Genomic DNA, 13,224 nt, shown 5'->3' on the forward strand with positions numbered 1-13,224 from the left:
GCAATATAATGCAGTATTTTCTAGTTTCTTTCCCAAAAAAAATAAAGGAATATTTTTCAGTGATCATTTTACTACAGTCCCATTTTGTAAAATAAATCGTGAATCGAATCGTGTTGTGAACCCAGATTTTTTAATAATCGCACAAAGCAAACACCTTACTTTATGCTGACAGGAAAGAAACCAGATGTTTCAAAAATGCAAAAGTTTGGGTCCATGTGTTTTACTTACAAACAAGACAAAAAGAAACTTGACACAAGATGTGAACAGGGAGTGTTCATAGAATATGACAAAAATAGTCCCGCTTATTTGGTCTATCATCCAGATAGTGAAAAAGTCCAAAAGAAAAGATTGCTGAAGTTTGTTTCAAAGAAAACATCAGAGCAGCAAACGCAAACAGTAACAACATCTGACGATGATGATGAGACAATCCAAACTAAACAGAGAACCATACCAGAACCAAATGTGTGCTCAGAGAACATTCAGGATGAGCCAGGAGAGCTAAACCCAGAAACAAATGGTGAGGAACATGAGACAAGTGATAACAACACGAGGAGATATCCAACCAGAGACAGACACAAACCGAGTTATCTGAGTGAATATGTTATTGATGAAGACAATGATGATCAAATGCTCATTAACATTGATTATTGTTATAGACTGTCATGTGGAATACCGCGATCTTTCAATGAAGCAGTAACTTCATCTGAGTCTAACAGCTGGATCAGAGCCATGGACGATGAGATACAGTCATTAAGGGAGAATCAAACATTCACCCTGACCAGCTTACCCAGAGGCAAGAGTGCAGTGGGGGGTGAGTGGGTGTACGCCATTAAGAAAAATGAAGATGGTACAGACAAGTACAAAGCACATTATGTCGCAAAGGGCTATAGTCAGAAGTATGGAGTAGATTATGAAGAAACATTCTCTCCAACAGCAAATATGACCAGTGTGAGAGTGTTAAAGCAGAAAGCAGCTCAGGAAAATTTAATCTTACACCAAATGGACGTCAAAACTGCCTACCTTCATGCACCACCTAAGATCTATGAGGATAATCAAGGTGCTATTGCGTTAGCAAAAAAATCCAGTGAGCAGGCAAAGGTGTTAGCACGTTGACATAAAATACCATTTTGTTAGGTCAACTGTGAACGATGGAAAAGTGACATTACACTATTGCCCTACAGAGGAGATGTTAGCAGACGTAAATGTAAATAGATTTTGAATACCATTTTTTGTAACAATTCTCATTATAATCTACACATTTTTGCAATGGTGATGATTGCTCTTTTCCCTGTGTTCTTCATACTTTTCACATACACCAGGATACTCATAATATCTTATCGAAGCGGCAGAGAAGTCAGGAAAAAAGCTGCACACACATGTTTACCCCACCTGCTAGTGTTGGTCAGTTTCTCTCTTCTGTGCACATATGATGTCATTATAGTTCGACACGGGACTGACCTTTCAAAGCTTGTACGGTTGTTGATGACTTTTCAAGCCATTTTGTATCATCCCCTCTTTAACCCAATAGTGTACGGGTTGAAGATGAAGGAAATATCCAAACACTTAAAAAGGTTGTTCTGCCAATCAAAGTCATTTAATGCATTTAAAACCTTTGTATTGCAGTATGTTTGGTGGCAATAATCAACTCTAGATGCACTGAATGTTGGGATGTATTGAAACAGTTATTGTGTCTATATGAGGTTAGGGTCTTTTTTACATGAGGTTTTATTTCAATCCTTTTTCTTGTTGAAGAGTGTCACCTTTACACGAAAGCTCCAGTTATTTGCTATTGCATTTGTCATTAAAATTGTACATTAAGATGTGCTTATATTTACCATTTTGTTAAAACATATTTATATTTTGTGTTTATTAATGCCAAAGCCAGTTAGAATTGCTTTTTTTTTTTTTTTTTTTTTTTTTTTTTACAGTCATGGCTTTTTGTGTGTAATTGTAATGTAAATGTAATTTTTGAGTTTCTATTAAATGGAAAACCTTGATCACCAGCATGTACACATTGTTGATATTCATTAATGTTCTTTCTTGAATGCACATGAGCTCATCCACAACCTCAATTCTCTGGTAGAATTTCAGCAACACATTTTCTTTTTGCACTTAATTCTATGTAAGATACTGTCTATAATTTTCCAAATGTACTCTTTATGAAATAAACAAGCTACACGCTTTACAACCTCTTTGAAATGAAACATCTCAGCCCTACACTACGAAGCTGGATCTACAGATCCAGGCTGTCTGTTTGTTCACGGGTTTGACCAAACCAAACATTTACACTCCCAGAGCGGCTTTACAAAGACGTTAACTTTAGCCTGGGGTTTCCAACCTGGATCAGTGAGATGATAAAGGAGAAACCATGCAGAGCAGCCAACTTCACCATCAACAAACAGACAAATATTCTTAAAGAATATGAAGAATTAAACTCCATAATCTGTTGTCACAGATAAAGCCAGAAAAGAAGGATCACTGACAGAAAATTGCTGACTCTATTCATGCATAATCTTGTAACATTATACAATAATAATACATTTGACAATAAATGAACAGCACTCTGATTAGTCAGATTTACTTTAATACTGAACAGATAAATCCACACCTTGATGATATGAGTAGTTGATGGATACATTAATCCATGTTTCAGCAGTTTGAAGTCAAGTGTATTTAAGGATTTTAAGCATTGTACTTTATATATAAGTATGTACATACAGTGCCTTGCGAAAGTATTCGGCCCCCTAGAACTTTTTGACCTTTTGCCACATTTCAGGCTTCAAACATAAAGATATAAAACTGTAAGTTTTTGTGTACATTTCTGCAGTTCATCCAGAGTGATCATGGGCCTCTTGGCAGCATCTCTGATCAGTTTTCTCCTTGTATGAGCTGAAAGTTTAGAGGGACGGCCGGGTCTTTGTAGATTTGCAGTGGTCTGATACTCCTTCCATTTCAATATTATCGCTTGCACAGTGCTCCTTGGGATGTTTAAACCTTAGGAAATCTTTTCGTATCCAAATCCGGCTTTAAACTTCTCCACAACAGTATCTCGGACCTGCCTGGTGTGTTCCTTGGTCTTCATGATGCTCTCTGCGCTTTAAACTGACCTCTGAGACTATCACAGAGCAGGTGCATTTATACGGAGACTTGATTACACACAGGTGGATTCTATTTATCATCATTAGTCATTTAGGTCAACATTGGATCATTCAGAGATCCTCACTGAACTTTTGGAGAGTTTGCTGCACTGAAAGTAAAGGGGCTGACTAATTTTACACACCCAAGTTTTCAGTTTTTTATTTGTTTAAAATGTTTGAAATACCCAATAAATTTCGTTTCATTTCATGATTGTGTCCCACTTGCTGTTGATTCTTCACAAAAAATTACTGTTTTATATCTTTAAGTTTGAAGGCTGAAATGTGGCAAAAGGTCGAAAAGTTCAAGGGGGCCGAATACTTTCGCAAGGCACTGTATATGCATAGACATTATGTACGTCAATGGTCCCCAATCCTGGTCCTCAATGGCCACTATCCAGCATGTTTTAGATGTTTCCCTCTTCCAACACACCTGATTAAAATGAATAACTCATCATCAAGCTCTGTAGAAGCCTGATAATGATCCTGGTCATTTCAATCAGATGTGTTGGAAGAGGGAAACATCTAAAACATGCTGGATAGTGGCCCTTGAGGACCAAGATTAAGGACCTCTGATATACGTAGACACCACATTGCCTGCTGCAGCCCACTAGAGCGGTGCATTAACAGGGTGTGGAAAACTGTGAGCAGGGAACAAAACCTGCAGGACACGAGGAGGTTAGATAGATAGATAGATAGATAGATAGATAGATAGATAGATAGATAGATAGATAGATAGATAGATAGATAGATAGATAGATAGATAGATAGATAGATAGATAGATAGACTTAAATAAAACAAAAGGAACCCAGAAAACGTTCAAGCGTGGTCAGGTTTTTATTGATAACATTGCATACATTGCATTTGACAATTATTATTATTATTGTATAGATGTACTACTACTGTATTATTGTTGTTATTGCTTTTCTTATAATTATCTCTATATTCTCATATTATTGTATTGTTATTTTTATTAATATTTTAAATTATAGTGACTGGTATCCTCATTGTATCATTTTTATTGCTATTATTTTTATTATTATTATTATTATTATTATTATTATTATTATTATTATTATTATTATTATTAATTTTATTGCTATTATTATTATTATTATTTTTATTTTTATTGCTATTATTATTATTATTATTATAACCATTACTATTAGTACTATTACTATTATTACTGTCACTAATATTATATCCCTATCATCATCATCTTTATTATTATTGTAGCCAAAGAACTGAAACATTCAAGGAACAAGAACATAAACAATCAAACTATCTACAAGAGTATTTAGTATTTGACTCCCTGTCTCAGCCGAACAGTTTGTCCTGTCCTGTCAAGGTCATCTGTGTTGAAATGCTCACTGCAAAGCATGGACCTCTCAGTTGCCACAAAATCTTCCCGTTTCACTGCCCGTTCCCATTGTGTCCTTAAACCACTGTCTTTGGGAAACTTTAAACATGTGAGCAACGTAGCCAGAGATAAAGAATTGTCTACAACAAAAATAATCCCATCATTAATTAGGCCTATTATTAGCTTTATTAGATAGCTCAAATACATTCATCATGTCTTTTTATTACTATAGACTTATTTTGGTTCTTTTTTCAGACATTAAATTCAAGAGTAGATGTTGCTCTTTACCTTTTTTAGCTTTACAGTTTCGGTGAAAAAGTAGTCGGCGGGTATTGCGGCGTGCGTAGCTGGGCGGTCGAATCCGTTGGGCCCGGTGAATCTGACAGCTCCGCTGGGCGTGCCACACGTGCCGGTTCACACGCTGTCAGTGAGATGCTTCTGAGGAAGGTGAGAGACATCCCCGAAACTGTAAAGCTAAAAAATGTAAAGAGCAACATCTACTCTTAAATTTTATGTTTGAAAAAAGAACCAAAAAAAGTCTATAGCTCTAATAGATGCTGAATTCTTTCTAACCCATCAATTACTGCAGTAAGTCTGTTTTTTTCTGTGTAACAGGTTGTTGCTAGGAACCCTAGATTCATAACATCAATGGTTCTGTCTGTCCTGTCTGCGTTTATTTCACTATAGCTATAATAATCTGCTAACAATATATTATTTCTTACATGTCCATGCACCGCTGCCTCCACCAGCACCGTTCCAAGATGGCGGCGCTGCAGACGTGTCCCTCTACAGTCGATGTGGCGTCTACGTATATAATGTCTATACATATATGTACTAGGGGCTGAACAACTTCATATTTTGAAAAGTCGACTTTATGTGCTTACGAATTGAGTCGACGTCAACTAGTCGATGATGTCACCAAGAGCTGAAGCCGATGCTCACAGGGTGGTGGCCAAGTGGCAGCCGAGTGACGGCTTTGGTGGAGGAAGCCAAAGCTACCGTAAAAAGAGCCCAAACGCTCTGGCTCTGAGGAAGCCTTGGGGCTTAACAGTTACCGTTGACTCACGGTAGGCGAAGCAGGAGTGTTCCTGGGTTTACTTAGCTTCTATAGCATGTCCCGTGTCCCAGGCATACCTGTCAAGTTTTGAATTTGAAAATAAGGGACATTTTCTGGCGCCCGCTACGAGCCGTCCCACTCGCCCAACCAAGCTCCAGTATTCCTTATATTTTAAGATATGTGTAGAAGAAATCTAAAATAGCCACTTGTCAACCACTTACTAAATACAATTATGTGATTAGAATCTGGTAGGTTGATCTTTATTAACATTACAATGCTGTGAACATTCCTACTAGGGCTGGGCAATATCGACCAAAACTTTTATCTCAATATTTTCTCTCAAAATGGTGACATATGATATAAATCCAGATCATTTTATTTCGAATGACGTCTGAGAAGAAAGATAATTCTGGGTTAAATTTGCTGATCCAAAATGCTAAACAGGCTCATTTACTAACAAACAGCTGCTCAATATGTGCAACATTTGTTTTTTTCTCCTGTAAGGGACAGCATGTGTGAGTGATATGTAATCTGTAATATGGCTTGTTATGGGGAAGCTCTGAGTTAGGACTCTGTTCTGAGAAGTAAAAGCAGTGACTCTTAAAACTAGTATTTTGATACAAAATAAACTACTATATATAACAGAAAACTCGATACATTTTAAATCTCGATATATCACCCAGCCCTAATTCCTAAATTATAAAACAGTCTAAATTAAAACATAAATGGATATATTAAGCGTGTGTTTATTTAATAAATTTACAGTTCATATACAAGTCAACACGTTGCATATTTACTGTTAATTTCCAAATGCTTGTTTTTAAGTTAGACATGTACATTTTATTTTCAAAACATATTTTATTTTAATATTTCATCCTCACTCATGTGGTTTCTGGTATTCACTAATGACTTATTAAACACATTTATTACAGACTTTACATCCTTTAACACTTTGTGAAAGCAGTGTATATTTGTGGATCTTGTGATTGGCTGATTTTTCATGGTGACGTACGCCATTCCTTCCCCCGTGGTAGATGCTAGAATCTCAGTTAATAATGATGTCACATATGAAAACACAATAGTTATCACTCTACACATTTCACAACAAAGCTCAATGTCCCTGACGTCCCACCTTCAAACAAAACCTAATTTGGCCATTCATGAAAAATCTACTTAACCTCCCACTTTTCTATAGCAATACATACTTCCTATAGGCACTGCACTAGAAATACTTCAAAATATTATCAAAATACCTACAATGAAATAAGTGCCGGTCAAAATCTGGGAGGTGCCGGATCTTGCTGCTGCAAGATTTGGTCCAAATGAAGTTCTGCCTTTCTTTAACCTTGTAAGTTGTTACTGAGGTTAATGAGATCCTTGGAGAGAAAGGAAATGCTATATAACAACTTTGCTCCAACTTAATCCCTCTGTCTGACCGACATAGATGATGAGAACCTGAGGTAATTTGGAGGACTGGTATGTCAGGTGTTGCACTTTAAACCTAATCATTTGTTCTTGTTACAGGTCAAGAGACAAATCTGTGATTCGTCACAATTGTGAGATGGGTGAGGAATTCAATGAGACATATATAACACTTGGGGGCTTTGAAGGCATGGAAAACTATAGATATCTTTATTTTATCCTTGTGTTGACGCTGTGCATTTTATCAATTTACAGTAATGCTATTATCGTGTATATCATCTGGGAACATCAAAACCTTCATGAGTCTATGTACATTTTCATTGCAGCTTCATCAGTAAACTCACTTTTAGTCAGTATAAACATTTACCCAAAACTTCTGATTGATTTTCTATCTGAGAAACAAACTGTATCCTATTCAGTCTGCCTTCTTCAGTACTTCCTATGTTACTGTTTAGGTATTGTAGACTTATTACTATTGGCAGCCATGGCCTTTGACAGGTATGTGTCCATATGTAAGCCTCTGGTATATCCAAACATCATGACTAACAGGACTGTGGTTGTTGTACTAGTTTTTGCCTGGTTTGTGCCTGCTTCTCAAATGTCAGTGTCCACTGTGTTGAGTGCCAAGCAGAAAGTCTGTCATTTTGTTATAAAAGGATTTTTCTGTACCAACTCTATCTTTAAGCTACACTGTGTGAACTCAAAAGTGATATCAGTATTTGGTTTGGTGTCTTGCATGTTTATATTGGGTATTTGTCCTGTGTTTTTTGTTTTATTCACATATGCTAGAATACTTTTCATTGTCTACAAAAGCAGTAACGATGTGAGACAAAAAGCTGCAGTGACGTGTTTACCTCATCTGCTGGTTTTATTGTGTTTTACTGCTTTAGGTACATATGATGTCGTTTTCACTTGATTCGACAACAACTTTCCCAAAATTGTGCACTTAATCATGACTTTACAGGTTGTTTTATATAATCCTCTCTTTAATCCAATTATTTATGGTTTCAAAATGAAAGAAATATTTAAACGCCTTAAGAAGTTGTTTGGTTGTACATAACAAAGGTGAAATAGTTACATTTCTATTGAACAAATATTTATACAATACTTTTTTCCTATCTTTTTCTTGTTAGTGTTCATCACATGTACAAATAAATCAATTTCACTGATAATTTACTATATACAGTACGTGTCATAGTCATTCCTATGCATAGGACCACAGGTTAGACACACACACACCACACATTTAGCTCACTTTCCTCAAATTTTTCAATTTTGCTTTCATTTGAGACAAATTCATGTAATACTGCAAGTTCTATATCATTGGTAAAAATGTGTAAACATGAAAAATCAATCTAAATGTTAAATCCAAATGTTAAATCTAAATGTTAAATCGGTCGCTACCCCGTGTGAAATGTGGGTTTTAGATTCAGATTTAACATTAGGATTTAATATTTACATTCAGATTTAATATTTACATTTAGATTAGTTTTCCATCAGTACACTTTTTTAATAATGATATAGAACATGATGTTTTTCATGAATTTCTGTCTCAAATAAAAGAAAAAAATTGCTAAATGTGAGGAAAGTCAGCTAAATGTTCAAAATATGTTGTCTATGAAAAAGTGATCGAGTCTTTACATTCGGCACCCCATACCTAACTGGGGTGAATAGTTGGATGTGTGGAGTGCACACACTGCACATGAGGCACACACACACACACACACACACACACACACACACACACACACACACACACACACACACACACACACACACACACACACACACACACACACACACACACACACACACAGTTTATTGTAATATGAAAGATTTGTAAATGACGCTTCGGGTGAATCGCACCATTTCTGTCATTTGTCTTGAATTTTGCAAAGTAAAGTTAATTAAAATAACCTGCTGTGTCCTTAAGCTGCTGTGTGTCATTATTCCTTACTGACAATATTTGTCAAGTAGTTAGGATTGGCACATCTGATGGAGCTTTTATGTTCACTGATTCTCTTGACAATAAACCAACAATCATTCTGTGTACAAGCAGTCAGATAGTGGGGAAGGCTTGATTAGGAACAGACCACACCTTGAAAATTTCCAAATCTTGAAAAAGTCCATATTTTGTAAACGAGGTCTTAAATGATGTATGTTCATTTTCCGCTTCCTTTGTCACTCCCTTTTTATTTATTTAGTTAGTTAAACAAACTAACTTAAAAAAATAAAACATCTGAAAAACTCAAATCAAATAAAAACAAATTACATTTCAAAAAGTATAATGACCCTGACACACACTCATTCACTCCATTGTATAAACTACATTTGTTCTGGCTTGTTTATGGGTTCTGGGACTGTTTACACACTTCTTAAAGAGACAACGTTCTGAATGTGGTTTAGCAACACGACAATATTAAATCACACATTTCAGCCTCAATGAAGGAAAAAATCAAAAGTGACACAAAATGTTGATATTGTGCTGCTAGTGATTAATAAAAGGCTCTTTGTGACATTTTTATCCACTGACTTTCACCAATTATTGTTTCTCTTTTAAAACTATATTGAAAAATAAAATTAAAAAAAGTTTATATCGCCTATCACAATTTTGAGGAAAAATATAGAGATATGAATATTGGTCTATGTCACCCAGACCTAATGTAAACAAAGCAGTAATGTTTTATCTTGTAAAACATGTAATTGTCCAAACTGTGAGAAATGAGGGGTCCGAAACACGGCTTAAAGTAGGATTTTATTAACATGAGTGTTACCTAAAAAAAATAAAATAAAATAAAAAAAATCACTGATATGCTGCCTTGTTATGTAGCAAGTGTTGCTAATGCTACACTTCTTTAGTTAAAGTAAGTAAAAAGGCTGTGTCACTAAAAATAACTTGTCGACATTTTTGTTTGATGTAAATTGTACATAGAACCAGTTTGATAAACTGCTTACATGATTTTTTATTATCTTGTATCCAAATTTTCCATTTAGGGCAATATTTTAAGTTGGTGAAATGGTTTGTTTTATTGATAAATAACTTTAAAATAATCTAAATGATCTGAATGGAGAAAAAAAAAAAAAATGATTGCGATTTTATAAAGAAAAAATTGTGATTTTTATTTATTTTTTTTCCTTATTGCCACCCCTCCAAAAAAATGTTTTTCTTTGTAAAATCGCAATAACAGTTTTTTTTGTTTGTATGTTTGTTTCTTTGTTTGTTTAAAATAAATTATTTGTCATTTTGTTTCCTGAAATGTTTTGTTTTGCTTTAAACGCAATTGTTGAGCTGAAAAAACTGTGTTGACCAATCAGATGAGAGGTTGGGTTGCCTGGGGAACAAGCCTAACTGTCCATTACTAACAGTCCACTTTTATTGTCAGTTGCTCATCATCTCTGTGAGTAACAGCACCATTTTTGTGGAGCTCTTCAAACAAATTTTCTTCAACTGTGTTGATCAGACGACATCTTGTGGTGAAACCACATTTCTACCAGTGGAAACAGGAAACCGGACGAACTGGATGAAAAAATGACGGCCCAGCAGCATCAGCTTGAAAGGTAAGACATTTTTTTATGAATTCGTTTTTTTTATTTATATTTATTTTTTTGGGAGGGGCTCAAGTCAAATATTTAGAGCTATTTCCTTCATAATTTTGTAAATATTTATTTAGAAAATGGTCCTGCCTCACTTCCAAATGTTTTGTAGTAGTTTTATGTCAATCAGAAAGACTCCACATGTTGGAGAAATAATGAAAACGTATGGTTTATACCAGTGTTTCTCAAATGGGGGTACGTGTACCCCTAGGGGGGAGGCAATGGCACTACAGGGAGTACTTGAGAGAGATAGAGTAAAATTAACAATAGAAAGCTTTGAAAAATGGGGTTTTATGAGGTTTATTTCTTGTTAAAAATGATCATACTAAATTTTACCTGAAACTTACAAAACGACATTAAAAACACACAAAATATGAGAAAAATATACAAAAGGACAAACAAACACACACACTAAGAGAGAAAATGACTTACTATTACCAGCTAACACACAAAACAACAACAAATACACCAGTGTTTGAAATAACGGCGTTTAAAATAACGGCGTTTGTTTTTCAGTAACAGGGTAATCTAACTAATACACTTTTTACGCCATTACAACTCCGTTAATGTTAATGAACATTAAATGCGGTGAGTTACATGTATTGATTGAATAAACTGTGATCAGAAAGCTCCCCTGGCTTCATATGCAGCTATAGTGAGGAGGTGGGTTAAAAACAAGGTGAGCGATTATGATTGGCTAAGACGGCGTCATGTTTCATGGTAGCCAATCAGAGACAGTGTTTTTACACATGTGGCAGCACACACACAACCACTACAGATTTGATGAAGAAGCAGAGATGGCGATCGTGGAGCATTCCGATGAAAAGTTGTTATTTTTAAGGTGGCGATACAAATACTACTTTAATTTAATTGTGGTCAAAGGCAAGAACGTGCATGTGAAGTGTACTTTATATCCAGGAGTGAAGACTTTGTCCACATCCGTTGTAAGTAACTAGAATTTAATGAAGCACCTCACAATGACACACGATTTTTTTTTTTTTTTTTAAGTATCGCAAATACTTACTTTCCTTGTTAATGAGTTACTTTTATTATAGAGTAATTAAGTTACTAACTCAGTTACTTTTTGGATCAAGTAGTGAGTACCTATAACTAATATTAATAGTTATAATTACTATATAATATTACTTTTTTAAAGTAACGTTACCAACACTGAAAGACACACAAAATAAGAGAAAAATATAGTGAATAATAAAAAAGAACAGACAAACAACAACAAAATAGACACTAAAAACACACAAAATGATGTTAGAAATGATATTGATTAGTTATTAATATTAATATTATTATTTTCAGTTCATGTTCTAATCATTAGAACATGAACTGAAAATACAAGGGTCAGTCTTGGTCCCACGTGATGAGGGAGATGATCGTAAATGGTAAAATCTATAGAAATAAATCTATTCAGGAGGCACTAAATACTGTTTCATTCTATTTATTTATAAAATGAGATTCTTTCAAATGTGTGTTATCACTCATTATTTCCATCATTGTGCTTTATAGTTGTTTTTTTCACAGACTTCTGAATAAAATATTGTAGTCGGATAAAAGGGAGTACTTGGATTCAGAAATAAGAGAAAAGGGGTACTTGAGTCAAAAAAGTTTGAGAACCACTGGTTTATACTGTATGAAGTAATGACCTGTAGCCATTGGAGAGAAAAAGAATCTCAGAGCTGACTTTTAATTAGAATTTTCAATCTGAAGTGAGGCTTAACTCGTAACTGGAACTACACACTTCCAGCTAATATGATGATAAAACATGGACAGGCTAAACGACAATGATGAGTACTTTTTTGTATTTATTTTCATGAATCCTAACCTGATTCCATGTCTATGTTACAGATCACAGAGAAAGGACAAAGTGTGGATAATCGGCTCCAGTTACATCCGGCGGGGCGAGGAGGCTGCACTAAAGTTTTTTGGAGACAATTTGGGACTGGACGCCAACGTGCACTGGTTTGGAAAAGGAGGGATGAGGTGGGAAGGAGTTCTGCCTTGTTTTTATGGTCAGCTTTCCACCCAGGGACCCCCTGACATCCTCCTGGTTCACGCCGGAGGAAACAACCTGGGCATAAACAGTGCAAATAGTCTGGCCTACACTATTAAAGAGGACTTTACCAAATTGCACATTAAATTCCCTGCAATGAAGATCATCTTCTCCTCCATTAATGAACGCAGATCCTGGAGGTACGGGAAGCTGTCCCAGATCATCAGGGACAGAAAAACCATCAATCATTTTGTCAAGAGGGCGTCTGTCTGTTTCAAAGGAGACGTTGTTGAACATCCTCTCCTGCGATTCTACAAACGATCACTGTTTATTCCAGACGGAGTTCATTTCTCTGATGAGGGAAACCACTTATTCTTGACAAGCATCCGCTCCACCCTCCAGAACTTTCTAAAGGAGTCAAAAATACCAACAAGGACCATCTCTGGGGCAACGATGCCAATAAGGACATTCTCAGTGACAAAAAGCAGTACAGCAACCGTCTCTGGACATAAAAAGAACATTACACCAATCAGCTGGCCTTGAGGAGGAGGAGGAGGGGCTGGTTGTGGTCACCTGGTGGTACCCCCCACCCCTTTTCTACAATACTGCTTATCTACTGCCCACCCAATCTATGAGGTGCCAAGTGTAAAA

General features: G+C 35.7%; 2 protein-coding genes across 2 annotated transcripts; both read left to right on the top strand.

The window, feature by feature from the left end:
* Positions 1-7,113: 7,113 nt before the first annotated feature.
* On the top strand, positions 7,114-7,890 carry LOC114460670 (olfactory receptor 142-like). Its single transcript, XM_028442596.1, has one exon. The coding sequence runs from the start codon at positions 7,114-7,116 to the stop codon at positions 7,888-7,890; it is 777 nt and encodes a 258-aa protein (XP_028298397.1).
* A 2,411-nt stretch (positions 7,891-10,301) lies between these two features.
* LOC114460671 (uncharacterized) lies at positions 10,302-13,195 on the top strand. The gene is made up of 2 exons (XM_028442597.1): positions 10,302-10,532; positions 12,429-13,195. The coding sequence occupies exons 1-2, from the start codon at positions 10,504-10,506 to the stop codon at positions 13,114-13,116; spliced, it is 717 nt and encodes a 238-aa protein (XP_028298398.1). The 5' UTR covers positions 10,302-10,503; the 3' UTR covers positions 13,117-13,195.
* The last annotated feature ends 29 nt before the right edge of the window (positions 13,196-13,224 follow it).

The sequence above is a fragment of the Gouania willdenowi genome, unplaced genomic scaffold (assembly GCF_900634775.1).
Source record: "Gouania willdenowi unplaced genomic scaffold, fGouWil2.1 scaffold_56_arrow_ctg1, whole genome shotgun sequence".
Lineage (NCBI taxonomy): Eukaryota > Metazoa > Chordata > Actinopteri > Blenniiformes > Gobiesocidae > Gouania > Gouania willdenowi.

Coding starts and splice junctions, on each gene's coding strand:
- LOC114460670 (XM_028442596.1), top strand. CDS start 7,114: ATGGGTGAGGAATTCAATGAGACATATATAACACTTGGGGGCTTTGAA.
- LOC114460671 (XM_028442597.1), top strand. CDS start 10,504: ATGACGGCCCAGCAGCATCAGCTTGAAAG. Junction 10,533..12,428: donor CAGCAGCATCAGCTTGAAAG/GTAAGACATTTT, acceptor TCTATGTTACAG/ATCACAGAGAAAGGACAAAG.